At 36.3% G+C, this 21,143-nt stretch overlaps 1 protein-coding gene across 5 annotated transcripts in view; it reads right to left on the bottom strand.

Annotated features, from left to right (window-relative positions):
• The window catches only part of Ppm1b (protein phosphatase, Mg2+/Mn2+ dependent 1B), a 66,573-nt gene that overhangs the window by 2,832 nt on the left and 42,598 nt on the right, over window positions 1–21,143 (bottom strand). For 2 of the 5 annotated variants that reach the window (XM_055619063.1, XM_055619078.1), the window contains exons 4-5: window positions 19,094–19,205; window positions 18,364–18,421 (exon numbers count right to left, since the gene is read on the bottom strand). In XM_055619063.1, the coding sequence (XP_055475038.1) occupies window positions 18,364–18,421; window positions 19,094–19,205 (170 nt within the window). Of the gene's footprint in view, window positions 1–4,183; window positions 5,884–6,687; window positions 7,759–18,363; window positions 18,422–19,093; window positions 19,206–21,143 lie in introns of those variants that run through there. The other 3 variants (XM_055619071.1, XM_055619055.1, XM_055619079.1) reach the window with 3 other exon arrangements.

Below are 21,143 nucleotides of genomic sequence, written 5' to 3'. Positions count from 1 at the left end.
CTCCTCTCAGCTACTCAAGGTCAGTGCTGGAGATATTAGTGTACTACAGAGTTATTCTTCCTTGGTAACATCTGCCTTAAATTAGAAAAGTCTAGAGAAAGTCACTTCAAAGGAACTGACGTATGTATCAACTGCAGTTAGGTGGAACACTTGACCTGAAGACAAGGGGTGGGAATTCAATGCATTAATAGGGATAGTTTTTAAAAGTATAATAAAAAGTCAGAACTTTGAATAATTATTAAGACTGAATTTCCCCTTTGCCCCAGGTTTTAACACAGCCTGGCATGGAATTACTGCTGAGCCTGCATCAGGAAAAAAAAGGGGTCCAGGGGTAGATAAAGTTGAGTGAGTAATATAGCACACTACAGCTCAAAAATGCACAACAGAGGGGCTGGCAAAATGGCTCAGCAGGTAAACAGAAGCTTAAGACTGACAACTTGAGTTTGATCCTGGGACCCACATGGTAAAAGAAGAAAACTTGCTTCTGCATGCTGTCCTGATTTCCTTGTGTATTCTGTGGCATGCAAGCCCATACACATATACACACAAAATAACATATACAAGAGAAACATAGTTATCTTAAAGTACCCATTTTTAGATTAAAAATGGACCTATTAAGAGAGAATACAAATTAATTCCATCTTTATGAAGAACTAAATTCAAGTAAAATGGAGACAACACATGCTGCCAGGAACTGGCCCTCGAAGCTTTAGTAACCAACAGTGTGGTGTTTGTACAAGTTTAGACAAAAGGCAACAGAAATGCCCACATACGGCTGGGTAAACACAACAGCTACATGTCCTTCTACAATCCACTTTCTCATTGTGGTACCCAAGGCTGACTAGAGCAACAGTGACACATGGAGTGAAGCCCTGACCACAGGGAGTACAGGCTGCCCATTCTTGTCACAGAGTGTATCTCTGAAAGCTTATGTGTTAAAACTATGCAATATTCAAGAGCTCGGCAAGCAGTCTACATATCCCCAGCACTTGGGAGGGCTAAGAACTGTTAGGAGCTTGACAATAGCCTGGGCTACAAAGTTCAGTTCTAGACCCACAAAGTAAAACTATGCCTCAACAAACAAAAACCCAACCAAACAATAAAAACATAAAAAACAAACAAAACATTAGAAGTTACACGTGGGATTATTTCACAGAAACTATAAAGGAAAATGTTAAATAAGAGATTCAATGCACAAAGTAATAGACAAAGAAAAAGACCGGAAGAGTTTGAGCTCACAGAACAAAGATTAGTAACCATATTAAAAAGGCAAACGGAAGACGTTGACTCAAAAGAACAATAGCGTGAAAAATGCAAGAACTGAATTCGAGAAGAAACTGAGAAGGCCGACCCATATTTTCATGTTATGAGAAACCCAAACTGCATGAGGTTCTGCAGAATTATCTGGCTCACTGGCAACAAGCTGCACAATCCTGAGACCGGATGAGGACAGGGTGGGGTAGAGACATTCCGAGGCTGCGGTACCTATCTCTGTGTCTTTAGTATCATGCCTGGCACCAACTTGGAGAGGTGAATGCCCAATGACCCAGTCATCTTACTTCTAGAAGCACCAATCTAGAACAATATTAGCACATGCTCAAAGGGCATACATAGGATGCCTGTCACCGCACATTTCAGGATGCTGCAAGTAACTGTTACTTGAATGGGCAAGGTGCTAAATACACTGGTACAGTCACAAAACTAAGCAGTATAGGCCTGTGTTTACTGCTACTTAACCACTCACTTTCTAGAAAAGGAGGACATAGAAGAAGCAAACATTTAAACCTGAGGCTAGGAAGCACTATTTCTTACTATTTCCTCTCCATAATATATATAAACAAGACATGGTGGGTGGATCTACGGGGAAGGAAACGGTTCTGTGTTTGACACAGAGTCTCAACTATGTAGCTCAAGCTGAATTCAAACACTACCAAGCCCAGCAGTGATGGCGTGTGATCATCACTTTCAAGAACTCCGCTCTTCTTTCAACACTTCTATGTACAAGTAAATCACAAGAAACAATCAGGCAAATCAGGGACAGCTCACAATTCAAGCAAGTGCTTTTCCCAAGTGTCTTTCTTATGAGAGTAACCATCTAGTTTCATTGCATAGTCATAACTACTTTCTTAATAGGTCTTTATTCACTTTAATGCTAACTTTCAGCAAAGAGAAGAAAGTGGATCTCTAGTTTGAGGCCAGCCAGGGCTACATAGTGAGACTCAAATAGGAAAAAGCAGAAGCACTCTGTAAGAATGTGTACCCATGAAACATTTTGTGGATGTTTTAACACACTTGGGAAAGTGTGAGCTTATATCTATATCACACTGACATAAACAAATCATCAAAAAGAAGGCAGGGACACAAAAACTGAGCACTAGCTAAAGGAGTAAGCAAGCAGTACAGGTCTTTGTTGTCACACTGAAGACAGTATATAAAAGCAAATAACAAAAAAACCAAAATGCTTACCTCGTCTTTTCTTGTGGGCACAAACAAACAAACAAACAAAAAAAAAAAAAACAACAACTCCAAAAGTAGAATGGGAGAAAAGCCCATAGACACTGAAATAAAATCACTTAAATCCCAGTGCTAATGATCACCACAGGGTCTACCACTGAACTACAAGGCATTTTCTGCATACCTAGGGATCACCTAGTTCCTAAACACCAGTCAGCTCCCTCCACCAAATCTAGCAAATACCTTCTTCTTTAACTAGCATAACTTCAAAATACATTAATGTGGCTTGGTATGGCGTTTTATGCCCGTAATCTCAAATACTTGGGAGGCTGAGGCAAAAAGATTACAGGTTTGAGACCAGCCTGGACTACATTGAGATCTTGTCGCAAGATCTATATAACAACAACTACATAACACAAAAGCAAAAAACTATTTAGATTAAAAGTTATGCTTTTTCCAACTGACTAGTATAATGGCACATGTCTGTAATTACAGCATAGGGTATGGGGAGGAGGCTAAATTTGGGGCCAATCTAGGCTACCTAACAAGATCACCTAAAAACAAAATAACTTCTATTTTTAAGTGTGTATCTTTTTAAAATCTTGTGTGATGAAATGGTTAGTCCTGTGTCCTGAACTACTAAACTAGATAGCCACTTTTCATGAGAAAAACAAAAACAAAAAACCCTTATTAATGTGAAAGAATGACTGACAGGCTATGATTATTCTGGAGACATTTCCTCCACAATAGAAGAAGCAAACACGTCACTTAAGGAAAACTGACAGTTATTTGTTGCCAATGATAAAATTTCACCTTTCAAAAGACTATAAAAATTCTGAAAAATCCCTTCCCATCTCAATGAACTTGATAGCTTCTCCATACTTAAAAAAAAAAATCAACTTTATTGACAAATAAATTTTAACCACTAAATAATACAAATTTCAGCACTCAAAAGAATTATGCAATTCAGCGAACTAGTATTTTCCAAATATGCACAGGTAGAAATCTGACTAAAACAGGAGACACACCCAAATGACTTCACATTAACAGTACACACATAATCTTCTCAAAAGAAAGGCTTTCAACTTCACATTCTTTCTTAGCTAGGTCTGTGTAAGGCGAGATTTCAACAAGCATGTCAAAATGTGACCAACTGTATGCAAAAGAAAAAAGGCATAAAAACAGAAAAATCCAGCCCAATGCTGAAAATGAAAATTAGTGACACATTTTGTCTTTTTTGTTTTCATTTGACAAATTAATTTTCATAAACCTACGTTATGTTTGCTAGCATGAGGTTTTAAAGTTACAGACAAAAATGCCTGCTTTAAATTCTAATGCAATAAATATCAATAGAATCCAAAAAACCAAAAGTTCTTTGGGATATTGAAAATTACAAGTGGGTCCTGAGATCAAATTTTGTACATAACCAGACCGCAAAGTTCACAAGAATAAACAAACATTAAACATGGATTTCACTTGTGAGGTTATAAACACACAGTATTTCTACTTCAAGAGTTGTTTTTCTCAAGTAGTATTAACAGGTGACTTTAGAGCAGAGGAGAGTGTAGTACTGTCTTACATGGTCTGGCTGATACCTCTTTAGAATTAGAATTCATCTATGTTCATATCAATATTTTCACAAGTATGCCAATGTACATATTTAAAACCAATAACCAAAGTTGCATTTTTATTTCTGAAAGTCACACCAAAGAGTAATATATCACACTGATTTAAAATCGATTCTTTATTTAGGTAACAAGGTGGTTCTGCTCACTGCATAGTATGAAACATCACAATACCATACTGGAAAGGTACTATCAGTACAGGGTCAGATCAGAGTGGACAGGTTAAACAATAAATTCTTCATTCCCCATCTTTTTAACAACCCCCCAAACTCCGATAAAGAGACAAGTAGCTTTTAACACCATCATGTAAAGCACTTTAACTTACAAGGCTAAAATCTAAAGAATAAATAAAATATCTTGTGGCAGTAATTCCTTTTAGAGCAAAAATCAGGTGCACAAAAAAAAAAAAAAAAAATCAAGTGATCAGGAAAGCTGTCTATATTCAAATATGTGGCTCCCCAGAAACAGCCTTAGGAAAGCAACACAGTAGAAATACCGTGAGTTCCATTTCACATAGGACCAGATAATGACTCATTTTTAACTACACACAAGGGCAACTACAACCTGCTGGAACACAATTAAAACATATAGGAATATGTTTACAAAGCATCTACATTCATTACTTTTTGGAACTCCAGAAACCTCCTTTTGATAAATATTTTACTCTTCATGTTCAGCACTGAATTTAATACATGCAAAACTTAAAAAAAAAAAAAACAAGAATTCAGAAATTAAGTACCTATGTGACATCCACTCTGTACCGTGCCAAATGCTATAAAATGAAAGATTACTAAACCCATGAAAATATCTCTGTATTTCCTTAGATCTAAAATAGATACTTTTAAATGTATTTATAGTATTTTGATGTGATATTCTAAGCTTTAAAAATAACATGAACAGTTAAAAATTATACCAAATTACATAAAACTTGTATCTTGAAAACTGAAAAAAATTAAAACTACAGAAATCCACATATAAAACAAAAAGAAAATCACAATTTACACTATAAAAGCAAATCTCAATTAAAATAATTCGTAGGAAGATGAAAAAGCAAATTATAAATAGCCATAAATTAATTCATTTGGTTTCAAATATATTCTAATAAGAGTTGAAGGATGGAGTAGACACATGCATAAAATTTCTAAGGGCTTACACTATTGCCAAACACCTTATCTTAAAACAAGGCAACATTACAACGTGAACATTACTGGAGAACCCAGTTTGGTAATACAAGTAAATTGGAAAAAATTTAAATAACAATAATAAATAACATAGCCTATAGTAAATTGCTCAAATGAAATTCCAAGCCATAGAACTACAAAAGGTTTCCAACTTGGTACACTGAAAAATCAGAACTTTTCTTACAATTCTTTATTCTTACATGCTTATATGTTGTGTTTTGTTTTGCTTTAAGAAAAAAAAAATCTCGTACTGTATCTTCAGAGTATAGCTACCTATATTCCCATGCACCTCAGGCGTATTTGTTGATTTGTGGTAAGATATTTCCATTTTTTCCTCTAGGGTCAAAAATTCAATACAGTTGTAACCAGATGCCTAGGTAGGCAAAAAACACTGTAGAGTACAGGCAATGCTTTGAGTGGGAAATACTAGGAAATACAAATATGAACAAATGATAGGAAATGCTAATGGTTTTCTGCTCATATCACAAAACAGTGGTAATCCACAAGAATATTTTCCCTTGTATTGAAGAAAGTGTGAATAAAAGTTTTCCCCCAATTTTCAGAATCAAAAGCATTTTAGAAGGTTATAAGGCTACCAATGAGTCTTCTAGATCTCCAGCGCCCTACAAGAAGAGAAAAGGAAGAATATTGTTATTATGTACCTGTACTACTTCCAAGGTGGAGTGAATTTCAAAAGAAAACAAATTCAGGTGAACAAATTACCTTCCTTCCTTCGTTTGAAAAGGGCATTTTACCAGAGAGGTGTGTGTACTGTATAATGTGTGCATACACGTGTATGTAACATAGACAGCAGCTGAGGTGTTCTCCCTCCCTTGCCGCCTACTGGCCTTCCTTTCTCAAAAACACTTTAAAATATTCTGTCTTGGGAAAAAATGTATCAAAACAAAAAATATCAGCTACAACATCTGAAGATTCCCAACTTTTAAATTATGGTTCCTTAAGCAATTTGAAACACATAATATATAAATATAAGTTAATGTACAGCAAAAAAAACCAACCAACCAAAAACAAACAAACAAACAAACAAAAAAAAACCCCACAACAACAAAACTCCAAAACCAAAAAATTTAAAATTTTCTTGAGTACTTATACCACTCTTCATTTAAAATATCTATTTTAAGAAAGGCAAAAACTCAAAATCTATTTTTAAAATAGCTTAGGATTCTTACACTTGTTAATACCTGATGAATACTTACAACGAATGCTTGTGGGATAACTTTCTCAGATAGCTACATGTGCCTGAAGATGAGTGCTTTGTGAGTAAGCAAGACATATCTTTTTTAATTAAAATTTTTTTCTTTTTTGTTGATGAAAAACAGTTGAGCTGAAGTGTGCCAAATTAATAGGACTATAAATGAACTTTAATGAGTTTTCCAGTATCCCAAACTTGATTGTTAAAATAAGTAAAAACTAAAAAAAGTACAACATGCATAATTATTCCACATCACATGCTTTATTTGGACTTAAACACTGATAATTTCATTCTAAACACTTGGTTGACATACATTTTATAGTATAGTGTATAGTAAGCTATACAGAATATACAAATGAAAGCTTTATCAATAATACACAGTTCTTTAAAAATGTTTCATAAAGAATACAGAGAAAGGAAAATTAACCACACATCCAGTATATCTCAATAATTTCTAAAAATAAAACTACAGAGATGTAAAATATAAACAAATTAAACAGCATATAGATTATCAACTCTGAAAGAAAAGTTACAGGCCAGCACCAGCCATTCTGACTAAAATAATAAGTAAACACAAATGTATTACAAAGCTAACTATGCATGTATGAGAATATAAAATAAGCAGTGTTAAAATTCTATATTAACAAGTTTTTTTTACACAATGTATAGCTGTCTTTCCAATCAGTAAATTCTAATCCTAGCTATTAAGAAACTACTAAATTGAGTAACGACAACCTATTTTCTGGCATACAATGTGAAATGACATATTACTTCATTAAATTCAAAGTACTATAAATAGTCAATCTTAAACTATCATAAAGGTGTATGCAAAGGCCTTTTAAAAAAGCAAGGCTATAGGAATATAAGAAAACTAGTTCTCCAAGATTTCAAATAACAAAATTAGTTATATAAATGCACACATTATACTTCCTAAGTAAAAACTGTCAAATCAAGATCACAAAAATATTACCGAAAAAGGTCATATTTTTTCACCACTCATTTTTGTCCCTGCATCTTCATTACGGCTGTCTAATTCAGCAAGACCACTTTCTGATTCAGTGTGTCTTTCCTGCATTGCCACTGGGTTTCCAGCATCACTGTTCGAAGAAGCAGATGCAGCAGCTGGGTCAGCCGGGCTTTCTTCTCCCTCTACTTTAGCTAGCCTGTAACTAGTCAGCATCTCCTCCAGAAGTTGTCGGTAGTTTCCCCTATGGTTAACTCTCATTTGCCTGAGAGCTTCCACCAATTTCCCCTGGGATCCACCTTCCTCTGCTTCATCGGAGGCCTTTTTTTAAGATTCAAGACCCCAGTGTCAGTAGACAAACTAGGATATCACATGGATTTCATAACACATCACATAAAGCACTACCTTTTCTACCACAAGCAACACAGTTAATAGAACATTTTAAATATCAGTTCTTACCTGTGCAGATTAATGGTAACATCAAGTTATATTTACCCAATTGCCATGAGCTAGTTTATGTCTTATTCCAATTACCATTTGAACTTTAATCTAAAACTTACTTTGCTTTAAAAATTCAACAAGAATATAAACATTTCCTAAAATAATCTACTTTAAAAAATTGCTGGCTAAAATTATTTAGTTCAAAGGGAAAACAGTTATTTTAAAGCGAGGCAAAGGACAGAAGAGCAGCCATCACAATGTTAGTTTCTTCACTTCGGCTAAACCGTGAGTAGGAAAAAAGATACAAATGTAAAACTACAAAAATTTATACTGGATTCTTTCAGAGATTAAAAAACTTTTGAAAGTAATTTTAACTTTGCCTTAAAATACACATTTTAATAAAACCATCGCTAGATTAAACATATTACTTTAAATACTAAATACTAGAGAAATTCCATGGGTTTCTGAAATCATGTCTACTTAAGCTTCTCAGCAGAGAGGATCTCATGATCTGTGCAGAGTTAAGCTGATGAACTGAACTCCAGCCTTACACGGGTGCCCCCTCATGTATACCATCATGATAGCCTTACATATGTGCCTTCAAGTGCACAATCATGACAGGCCTACAAATACTCCCTCACATGCACCATCATGATGGCTTTCTACATACATGCCCTTTACCGTCATGGCAGCCTAACATACACGTCCCCTTTATGTACACCATCATAAATGAGTCACGGCATGCATTCTTTCCAAAATGTGTAATAGGAACCAAATAGCACTGATTCCCTATGTACCAGAAAACAGGGATGAAGATTAAGCTAAAGGACCTCTGAGAAAACAATCACACAAATCTAAGAAGTAGGCTGGATTACAGGAAAGCTGGCTAAGGCTTGTCAAAGTTGGTATCCGGTACAAGAAAATGCAGGCTTGATTACAGTCATGTTCAAGGTACCTGACTAGATTGTTTGAAAAAAACAGTATAGTTATTTCAGGAACAAATAAGAATATGTAAATTTGGTTATTTCACGGCATTATGAAACATTCATTTTTCTAGATATGATTAAGGTATTATTGACATAAAAAAAGATGTTCTTATTCTAAACTCAGCCATGCTCCAAAATGTTAACCTATAAAACATTGTGATATCTTTACTTGTTTTCAAAGGGTAACAAAAATATTTGATATCTGGTTTATTTATGCATAGACATTAAAATAGACAAAGCAACCAGAAAAAAAAGGTAAACAACTGTAATCTCTATAGTTCTCATCCCCAACCATTAGGAAAAAAAAAAAAAAAAATAGGCTATTGATAGAAGTTCTAAGTCCCAATTATCTTTAGAGACATAACATTTAATAAATTTATTTTATTATAATAAATTGTAGTGTTCATGAGAAAAGAAAACAGATATGAGTGCTTAAAAAGTGTCCATATGTCAAGAAGGAATTCTTTATGTGTTTTAGGTTATTTATTTTTATATATTTAAAATGCCAGAAGAGAGGCAAGAGAGATGGATGGCTCATAGGAACACTGACTGTCCACCCAGAGGACTCGGGTCAATTCCCAGAACCCACATGACTGCTCAATATAGCTCCATCCCCAGGAGATCCGAAACCCTCTTAGGCTCCTTACGCACCAAGAAAATAAGTAATGCACAGACATATCTTTTGAAAAAGCATCCATTCACATGAAATAAAAATAATTAAGAGCCAAGTGTGGTAGTGCATGGCTTTAATCCCCGAAGTAGGGAGGCAGAGTTCAAGGACAGCCTGGTTCTATAGGTTCTACAAAGAGAGTCCAGGACAGCCAGACCTAAAACAGAGAAACTCTGTCTCGAAAAACAATACAGAATAATGGGTAGCGGAGTTATGCTTTATTTCTTTCAATTTTCCTATTTTCTACAATCATATTAACTGTTAAATTAACTTTATTCTGCAGAGTAAGTTTTACACAAGATTTTCTTGTATATATTTTTCCCTTTCCCCTTTTACTAAAGAAAGTGTTCCCCTAAGGTTCCCCATCTATCTGTGTCTAGGAAGGGCTATGAATGAATAATATATGTGCATTCCACTCACTGTCAGTCTTTAACCAGATCTTTCAGAAAAGAAATGTTCCATTTAATGGGACACCACAATGACCTTGTCAAAGACCTCACCCTAAAATTCCTAATAAACAAAAGACTTGACAATTATTTTAAAAAATAAATTGCAGGACATCAATAAAACCCTGTTTCAAGTCGGAAACCGACATGCAGAGCAGCTACTCCGGCTGCACTGCACAATCATCTGCAAAGCTTTTCAATTACATAGACGCCAAAGCGGTATGCCAAGATCCATGGGCTCACAGGCTCTAGGTATTTTATAATCTATTTTGTAAAGCTGATATACAGCCACGGCTAACTAAACCCACCTCAAACTGGACTGTAGTAAGGCTGTACTGAAGGCTGTTCTATCTGAGTCCACTGTGCTGGGTTAAAGCATGTCCTTTGCCCTGGCTGTCCAAGAACTGGCTCTGTAGACTAGGGTAGCCTCTGCCTCCCAAGAGCTAGATTAAAGGCATGCACCAACCCTGCCTAGCAAAGGAGTAGTTATCCTCTCAGAAATACAGTAAACCAAACCAGTATATAAAAAACATGACTGCCAGGCAGGCAGGAGTGGCGTACACCTTTAATCTCAATGCTCTGGAGGCAGAAGCATGTGGATCTCTGTGAGTTCAAGGCCGGCCTGGCCTAGACAGTAAGTTCCAGAATAGCCAGGACTACACAGAGAAACCATGTCTCAAAACAAAAACAAAAACAAAAAACAAACAACAAACAAACATAAAGAAAACCAATTAAACAACAAATAGGATATCTGTCATCACAAAGTCAACAAACTAAAATAATGAGTATGTTTAAAAAAATTTAACCATATTTAAAAATCATTTAGTCAGGATGTAAAGTAAACAAATTAATTAATTAAAAATCATTTTATCTGATGAAAAATTTTATGATCCCATTGTTCTGAATAGATGGGCAGCTGAAACATCTTCCCCAGTAGTTAGTTTTCAAAATACTATTATGCCTTTGCTCCTGTCACAAGAAGCTATTACCGAGGTTCTATTTTCTTTACTGGAACTTTGAAAAGTTCATACAGTACACCTATAATGTGCCTATTATAATAATAATCAACTCCACCTTACAGGCTTCCCAAGTCTGATTAGAATAGACTCCCTGCCCCTACTGTTTGCTATAGCCTTCACACCACTCAGGACGAAAAATCAACATCTGTGCCAGGAACTTTATAAGGCACCCTCTGAACTAATACTGTAACAAATGAAGAGATCTGTCCTTTGTGTTAATGATGGGTAGAATTCAGATCTATGCCCACATATACCCAATATCAATCTGAATGTTCCAGGGAATACATTATGGTGAATTAACAGCTTTACATCAAAAATGTCTGATATATCTAGAATATTTAGAATAGATATTTAAGAGGCTGGAGAAATAGCTCAACAGTTAAAGGGAACTGGCTGTTCTTCCAAAGAACTCGGGTTCAATTCCTAGCATCCACATAGAGGCTAATAACCATTTGTAGCTCCAGTCCCCGGAGAGCCAATGTCTTCTTTGGCCTCCTCAGGTACCAGCCATGCATGTGATGCAAAGACATACATGCAGACTAAACATCCATGATTTAAATTTTTAAAAATGTTTAAAATTATTGTTTACAGGGATCTGGAGAAGCAGCTTGGCAGTTAAGAGTAACTGTTATTCTTGCAGAGGGCTGGCATTAAGTTCCTAGCAACCACATGGAGGCTCAGAACCATCTGGAGGTCCAGCTTCAGAGGCTCTGATCTTCTGTTTTTAGAAGAGGTGCACTTACTACACATGCAGGCAAACATCATATACATAAATAAGAGTGAATAAATCTTTATAAAAATTTTATTCTATGCAAAAAATTTAAGACATTGTGAGACAAGAATTAACTTCTCTTAATGGCTGTGTCATCTAGACTAATATAGCTTAATAATCAAATAAATAGTTTAGTGCAAAAAAACATCTTTGGCACTGGAAAGGGCTGAGTGAGTAAGAGCACTAGGTGCTCAGGCCTGATAACCTGAATTCAGATTCCAGTATCCACAGTAGAATATGGCCATGTGCATGTCTGTAACCCCAATGCTGTGACAAGCAGAGAAAGGAAGATAGCTCAGGCTTTTGTTGCCTACCAAGCTAGTCGCTGGATTCATTAGGACACCCTGTTTCAAAGGAACTGACATACTCCTCTGGCTTCTATGAGTACAAACACAAAACATGTGACACCCCCATACTCTTTTCATATCAAATAAAAAATAGTATAAGTAAATCAGTTAAAGCACAAATATGACAATGAAATCTAAGCACATTAAGAATATTTACTGACAGGCTGCTGAGCTGGCTCACTGTTAGGTAGAGGCATTGGCTACAGAGTCTGTCATCCTTTTTCAATCGCCAGAACCTTCACAAAAGGACATGTCTATAATACCAGTGCACCTTTGGAAACGAAAGGCAAAGACTGGAGAACTGCCGGAAGGCTACAGGCCAACTAGCCTGGCACAAATAGTGGAGAGCACAGAGAACTTGTCTCAAACGTGAAAGGCAATGAACACCTGAAGTTGTTCTTTGACTTCCATGTGCCCACATTCTCATTCTTTCATATTCTCCTTCCTTCCCTTACCCTCTACACACCATACACACTCAAGAGAGACTCTCATGTACCCCAGCTCACTATGCAGCCCAGGATCACCTTGAACTTGTAGTCCTCCTGCATCTACCTGCTGAGTGCTGGAATTTCAGTCATGTGACACTGTACCATGTTTATGTGGCAAAAGGGACAGAACCCAGAGATTCAGGCATGCTAGGCAAGTACTCTATCAATTTAGCTATACCCCTCACTCCTTAAAATAAATATTTGAAAAAAAAAAAAAAAACTGGTTAGAGTGCTGGATTGAATATTGAATTTCAGTTACTTTATAAAATATCCTTCCTTAAACTACTGAGAAAATGAAACATGAGATTTATGTAATAATGAAAATGATTTGTCTTTTCCATTTAATGATTTGAATTTTCCAAACAGAAGCAAAACACCTGTAATTTCTAACTATCTGAGAGAGGCATCAAGGGATACACATTAAGTATTAGTCAGTTTCTTTTACTGTGTGCTTCTCAGCTTATATAAAAAGAATAATGTGAAGAATACTTACAACATAAATGCATAATTTGGCACAAGAACTGAGAAATTCAAATTAATACTTCGCTCTTGAAAAATCAATTTAAATAGCTATCTTGGTCAATAGTATACTAATGAACTTTTTTTTAGGAAAGAGCATATAACACTTCTTGTACACAAATAGGAAATTTGGAAAACTACAGACTGAGGAAATGGCTCAATCAGTAATGTATCTGCTGAGCAAACACAAGTACCTGAGTTTGAATCCTCAGAACCCATGTAAAAAGTTGAACATGCTTGATGGGTCTAGCAGGGACATAGATGGATGGACATGGACGGACGGGGACACACACACACACACACACACACACACACACACACACACCCCGACACAAGTGAATTCCTGAAGCTCAATGGCCAGTCAATCTAACCAAATTAAGGTTTAGTGAAAGACTTAAATTTTAAAAGTCTCAAAAAGTAAAGGTGGAAAGCAATTGAGCAAAGTTACCTAAGCACCAACCTTGAGTCTACACAGTATGTACACATATGTATGCACAACTGCACATACCCAAATTAACAAATACATATATCACACACCAATACACAGAAAATATATAATTTAATGTGAATTAGCAATCTTCTTGACATTTTGACTGAGAGCCTGGCCTTTAATTCCTTAACTGTCTCTCTAGCCCAGAAATCTTTCTTGTTGTTGTTGCTGTTGTAGCTTTGTGCAAGACAGAGGTCAACTGCTTGTGTCACTGCTCAGATGCTGTCACTTTATTTAGAAAGGATTTGTCACTTGAACCTGAGACTCACAGGCTATGCTATGCTGGCTAGCTAGTGAGTCCCAGTCATCTTATCTCCAACTCCCCAGGTGTTAGGATTAGAAGCCTGTGACACCACAACTGGATTTTTACACGAATGTTGGGGACTGAACTCAGGTCCTCATGCTTCCGTGGCAATCACTGTACTAACTAAGCTAGCACCTAGCACCTATTATCTCATTATTTTATAAATTTTTTATTTGCATATCTATATCTATATATATGTATGCTTACAGGTAGAAGTCAATACAGCATTTTCTGCAACAACCCTCCACTTAGTTTTTAATCTCTCAATGAAAACAGAGCTCATTAACAGGCTAGTAAGCTCCACGGACCTTCAGGTCTCCACCTCTGTCCCACAGATCAGAACTTAGTTCCTCAGACTCGAATGGCAAGCACTTTACTGGTTAAGCCATTTATCCCAACTAATTTGTAAAGGTTATTTTAAGGAATTTTAAATAGTTAGAAATGAACAAGGCTTTGCCCTACTCAAGAAGGAATTTTGTTGTTATTTATCATGCTGGGGATTGGGGGGGGGGGCTACATACATCCACCAACAAGCATGTACTGAGCTTTTGTTACTGACTGCAGTGGGTGCTGGTTCTAGTCAGAATAACTTAGACTAAGCCCAAATCCTGCAAAAGAAAAAGAAAGGGGGTATACTCTCGGGCCTTGGCTACTTCAAGTACAACTAATACTAAAACGCAGTGTTACATCCAGATTTTATGGTCTAAGGAAGAATCCTTTAGACAATTATTTATGAGGGGATGGGGACACTGGCTCCTTTGAGTAACTGATGAAAACCCCACATATATTCATTAACAAAGAATGTATACATATACAAACATTTTCAAAACTCTGTGCGTATTTGCAAAGCCCCTGATTAGCAGATTCTTTCACATATTTTTGTTTTGGTCAGGAAATTATCAATATTGTGTGTACTAAGACTGAAAAAACTCTGAAACACGGAACTGAAAGAATACCATTTGCAAACAATTTAAGACCCTGTTAAGCCTTCATTAAGCTTTCTGGGTATTTTTAACTTGTTACATTTCTGGCTGTTAACTGGGCTTTTGTACATACACTTACCTATCTTTTAAAACATAACAAAAATGTAGTAAGGTATGATTGTACATGGCTACAGTCCTAGCACTTAGGAGATGAAGAAGGCAGGCAAAATGATCAGAGGCAGCCTCAACTAAACATTTGAGACCAGCCTGGACTACATAAGACCCTGTTACAAATAACAAAAACAAGATAGAAACAAATAAACAAAAACCCAGCCTATATTTTATATTTACACACACACACACACACACACACACACACACACACACACACACACACGGAATCAACACTCATTTCTAACGGTTCTATTTTAAGTTTAAAAAAAAAAACAAACTTAACTCTGAATATCATTCTTTTAACTATAAACATTTTTTTTTACTATTCTAAAAAAAAGAGCTTATCCTTTAAAATAATTTCAAACACACTCTTCTGTATCTCTACAAGACTCTTGCTCCTCTGCATCCTGTCAACATTTTCTACATTTGCAGAGGTCTCAGAAGCATTTATGGAACACAACTGTGCCTACCTGCTGACCGTAATTCAATAATTTCAGGGCTAAAGAGAAATCAAATGCTTAGATTTTGCTTCTCTTTTGCTTCTCTGATCTTTCAGTACCATTTCTAACAGTGGCAACTTGCTCAACACAGGTGTGACTATTCTGAAAAAGTATGGTAAAGTTTTCAAAATTAAGATTCTAGCCTGCAAAGTCAGTTTTTATAGTGAATGAGAAAGTTTCTCTACTCTAATATCTACTAATAATGAGTTCAAAGTAATTATCTTATGTATAAAATTATTTTATAACTATGTGACTCCTAGACTCTACAATCTACTACAGTAAACATTCAAATGACAGAACTGCCACAGATGACCTAAGAATACAGTTCAGTGTTAGAGCTAGGCAGTGGTGGTGCATGCCTTTTCCAGCATTCAGGAGACAGAGTTCTACAAAGTGAGTTCCAAGACAGCCAAGGCTACATAGAGAGACCTTGTCACACTTTAACAACAACAACAACAAAAACAAACAAACCAAAAAACACAAAAACACAGGTTCAGTGTTAAAACCCATACCTAGCATGTATAAATAAAGTTCAAATTCAATATCCAGCACAGGGGTGGAGTGTTTACAGGTAATGGTTTTAGTGTCTCATGCTTGGACTCCTAACATATACTATATTTCTTCACTCAACAGTTCAGTTCAAAAAGCCATGCTATCAACAAGAGTTCTGCAACCATTCCCTTTGCTATTTCTCTTCATAGCAGTTCTCTGTTCTAGCTGATTAAAGCTCATAGGAAACCACCCCCACCCATTTAAAAAACCTTCTACTTTGACCTTGCCTATCTTCTCCATGAGAAATGCCACATTCCTCATCTCATGTTTTCGTGTGTGTGTGTGTGTGTTTCCCCTTCTCCAACTTTTTGAGTATTGGAGACAGAATTCAGAGCCTAACATGTATTAAGTAAAAAAGTTCTTCCCTAGGATTACAGTCCTAGCCTATAAAAATCTGCACTTAAATAGTTATGTAATACTAAATTTATATAGCCATGCAGAATCTTACTAAAGTATTACTGCTTATACATCTACTCTTAAACTCAACGTTCTGTTGCCTATTTATTTATTTTGAAGTAGCTATCATGTATAGTTACTCTTTAAAGATTCAAGCCACCTCTGGAATACGTTAAAAAGAAATGTAGAGATTAACATTTTCCAACACTTATTTGGAGTAAAAGATTTCTTAAGGAATTAAAAAATTCACAATGCAGCCATTCCTGATGAGACCTGATAGGCTAGGGTCAGATGGTTGGGGAGGAAGACCTCCCCTATCAGTGAATTTGGGAAGGGGCATGGGAGGAGATAAGGGAGGGAGGTTAGGATTGGGAGGGGCCAAGAGAGGGAGCTACAGCTGGGAAACAAAGTGAATAAACTGTAATTAATAAAAATAAATAATTTTTAAAAAATTAAAAAAAGAAAATAACAAAAAAATTCAGAAGGATAAAAAAAAAATTTTTAAGGACTTCCCACCAAAGTCACACTCTGAAATACCTGAGAAAATAGGAGTATGTTTATGGCTAACAGTCAGTGACTGAATTCTGAAGGCTTATTTCTGACATTGGTGGATGAATACATACGTTATAGCTGTCACCTCTCAGATACAGCAGACTTTACGCTGTCAACATCCTTTACATACTAGTCTGCGGTTTCTCTGAATTTCTCACATCTGTATTTTTACATTAAGGCTCACTGTTTTGGCTATAATTCTTTAATACTATAAGGTAGCCACAAAAGACAGTCTTAGAATCACTATTACAGAATAAGTATACTTTGTCGTTAACAATGCTGCTTTTATTCAACTCACTAAAACCGCATTAACAGTGAAATATTTTATTACTATTTGTTTTGGTTTTGTTTAGATACAGAGCCTCACCATGTAGCTCTGGCTGGCCTCAAACTCACAGAGATCATCCATTTGCCTCTGCCTCCTGAGTGCTGGGATTTAAGGCATATGCTACTACACTTGATATATTTATTAAGGCACTGTATTTATTCAATAATGAATTCTAGGATAGCAATGCAATGAAAGTAAAAAAAAAAAAATTCTATGTGCTAGCTACTCTCTCTAGATTTACCAAGTGAAGCTACAAATATGGAGGTGATCTGAGTCTATTCTCAAGAAGCTGCATTACCAAGTATGGCTCCCTGAAAGCTTGGAAATACATGTTTTAAATAAAACTAACACCATTCAATTTTAGATAACCCCGATATTGGAAAAAAAAACCTATCAGAAAATATTTTTATTTGATTAACTAGCTTTTATCAGAAAATATTTATATCTGGTTAACTAGCTTTAACATTGAGTCCACTTTTGAGAGGGGGAATGCTTCTTCTTCTGCTCTGAGTAGTAGAAGTTCTGCAGAGCATAGCTGCAACTAGTCATTTCTAGGGCCAGCAGAGTAAGAAGTAAAGGAGTGCAGCTCAGTTCTTCATTCACAGGCCAAAATGCACCGTTATTAGACAAAAACACCTTTCAAATACCTCACCTGGGCACAAAAGCACTGAGAGAATAACTTACTAACCTCTGGTGTTGGTAGCTGGGAGAAAAAAGGTTATTTGAAAGCACATTCTTGCTTCAAAATGAAGGTATGAGGGAGAAAGGAAGAAAGACAGACACATTCAGAGAAAGCAGAGATAGCCCAAACAAAAAAAAAAAAGATCTAACACAAAGATAAATGACAACAAACCTATCCATAAAACAGAATTTTATGTCTCTGCTTTAATGTATTTTTTAGAACTTTAACTGACTCTTGAAAATGGAAAACAGTAGTCAGTTATATAGAGACATCATTATGTGAATTATTCAGTATTATAAAATTACTTAAAATATTTAGGAAATAAACTAAAACTTACCGCGTCACTGTCTCTGTGTGGATTCAGCCTACTATAAACAGCTTCAATAACATTGCGCCTAAAAAGATAGGTTTTTTTTATTATAAACAATTTTAAGCTCATATTTCAAATACTTTGTCCTGACTACAGAAAAAAATTGTTACACTAAATACTTGCAGAGAAAAATTTCCACATTGTACTCATAATAATTTTTTTTTGTTTTGTTTTGTTTTTTTGTTTTTTGAGACAGGGTTTTTCTGTGTAGCCTTGGCTGTCCTAGACTCATTTTTGTAGAACAGGCTGGCCTGGAACTCAGAGATCTGCCTACCTCTCTGAGTGCTGGGATTACAGGTGTATACCACCACACCTGGCTCATAATAATTTTTTTGATCTTACAAAATCCACTTATTCTTATCAAGCAAAAGACTTATCTTCAAGGAATGTATTTCCTTAACTAAAAAAAAAAAAAAATCCTGGGCTAGTGAGATGACTCAGTGGACAAAAGTGCTCTGTGCCAAGTCTGAAGATATGAGTTCAACACCTACAACTCACAGGATGTAAGGAAATACCATTTCTGCCAAGTTTGTGCTGACATACACATAAATGGCCGCACCCAAACCCTGTACAAAATCCCATCTTTTCAGATGTAGTGTTTCACCTCTAGGTAACTGATCTACTCCTGACCTGTTTTCAAATGATTTAATTACTAATTTAAAGTGAATTAAAAATTAGCTCTTTTTGTTCTACTTACTTGCCAGCAAGACCTCCCCCAGGAGGTAAATTTGGGATATTTTCTGCAGACAAAACGCGCATGACATGGGCAAGATCAGGCATTCCATCTTCCCCAGACTTCTCCATAATTTCTGTAAATTTAGGAATAAGACATTAAAAAAAAAAAATCAATGATATAAACATGTTCATTCTAACATTTCCATAAAATATAAACTAGAATTAAATGTGTAATGACAAAAGAACAGTAAATAAAAATAAAGTCAATGAGTGAACTGGTTTATAATCCCAAGAAATGGTTCTCACCAACATAGTAACACATGGAGGAACACTGCGGAGTGTGCAGGGTGTATGCACACAGCCCAGTTTCTTCCTTGATTACTCTCTACCTTATTTTCTGAGCCAAGGTTTTTCATTGAACCTGCCCTCTGTTCTTTCTATTGCTGAGATGCACCACCATGCCTGGCTTTTACATGGGTGCAGGAGGACTTGAACTCAAATCCTTATGTTTTTTGTGATAGGTATATGACCAAATAAGCAATTTTTTCCATCTGAAAATTTTTTAAATTTTACATAAAAATAATATAATGCAATAATACAAGCAGAGAACAGTGGTAAATGCCCAAACACCCAACAGTCAGGAGGCAGTGGAAGGAGAATCAGGATAAAGGCCGAGACTACAAAATGGGTTTCTGACAGCCAGAGCTACAGTGAGGCTTTTGTCTAAAGCCATTAGAGGAAAACAAAAACAATGGTTGTATAAGAATCATGAAAGAGCCAGGTGGCGGTAGCTCACGCCTTTAATCCCAGCATTTTTGGGAGGCAGAGGCAGGCAGATCTTGGTGAGTTTGAGGGCAGCCTGGTCTACAGAGCAAGTTCCAGGACAGCCAGGACTTCATAGAGAAACCCTGTCTAGAAAAAACTGATATAAAAAATTTAACTATTTTATATACATTTATACTTATACACTTATGTTCTATAGCAATTTAAAGAAAATGAATCATGGTAGTTATAAAATGAAACTTTACATTCTCCATTTCTGTATCTAACAGAACAGAACACTTTAAAGCAGATGTGTATGCATGCATGTGCGTGTTTGTATGTGTGGGAGAATATGTACAATGAAGTGTTCTGTAGTTTTGGGAGGGAGTATAGAGGATGGAGAGTAAGAGTAGGACTCTCAGCTGAGCATGAGCCAGCTGATATTGCTAGTCCTGCTGGTTAACTTGCAGGGGAGAGCTCTATCCTGGGGTCACTGGTAGGTAGCCATACACACCCATGCTTCTGAAGCTGAAACATTTAACTGCAGACCCCATTTTCTCAACCCTACTTCTTTTTTTTTTAATCTCTCTTACCCTCCCTCCCTTCCTCTTTCTCTCCCCCCTTTTCTTTCTAGAACTCTTGTTTGTAGCTCAGTCTGTCCTCAAACTTCAAGTAAATCCTCCTGCCTCTGCTCACAGTGATGAGGTCATAGTCTAAGACAAAAGCAAAGTGTCTACACAGGTTATCCACATAGAAGACAAGCTCTGTAGCACTGAGCCACACCCCCAGCTCCAGTAACTCAAAGTATTTAAAGTTCATTTAAAAGATTTTTATTGTGCATGTATGAGTGTCTTACCTCCTGTCCAGAGGTCAGAAAAGGGTGCCAGATCCCCTGGAACAGGAGCTACTTACTGGAAGTTGTGAGCTACCAGGTGGGTCCTGGAAGCTGAACCCAGGCAGGTCCTCTGAAAGAGCAGCAAGTGCACTCAAGTGCTAAGTCACCTTTCCAGACTGTTTATTCTATCCTAAATCACACATGTCCACATGTGGGCACTACTTTTAACACAAGAACCCAGCAACCTACGCAGCCTCTCCAGGTACACATACCACTTTTACAGCATATCACAGATTCTGGCTTTGGTTTCAGCATCTACCACTCCCTTTTAACCTCACCATGACTCCCTGACTTCTACGTCAATCAAACACATTCTCTGCCACCAGCTCTTCACATGTACTCTCTCCTGCAGTTTGAAATGCTTTTCCTGCCAATCCTATTCATGCTGTAGTTGCAACATCAATGTTACCTTTTA

The sequence above is a fragment of the Psammomys obesus genome, unplaced genomic scaffold (assembly GCF_907164565.1).
Source record: "Psammomys obesus unplaced genomic scaffold, mPsaObe1.curated_primary_1811, whole genome shotgun sequence".
In the NCBI taxonomy this organism is placed as follows: Eukaryota; Metazoa; Chordata; class Mammalia; order Rodentia; family Muridae; genus Psammomys; species Psammomys obesus.
The sequence above is the reverse complement of the archived record's forward strand: the minus strand, read 5'-3'. Positions and strand labels throughout refer to the sequence as shown.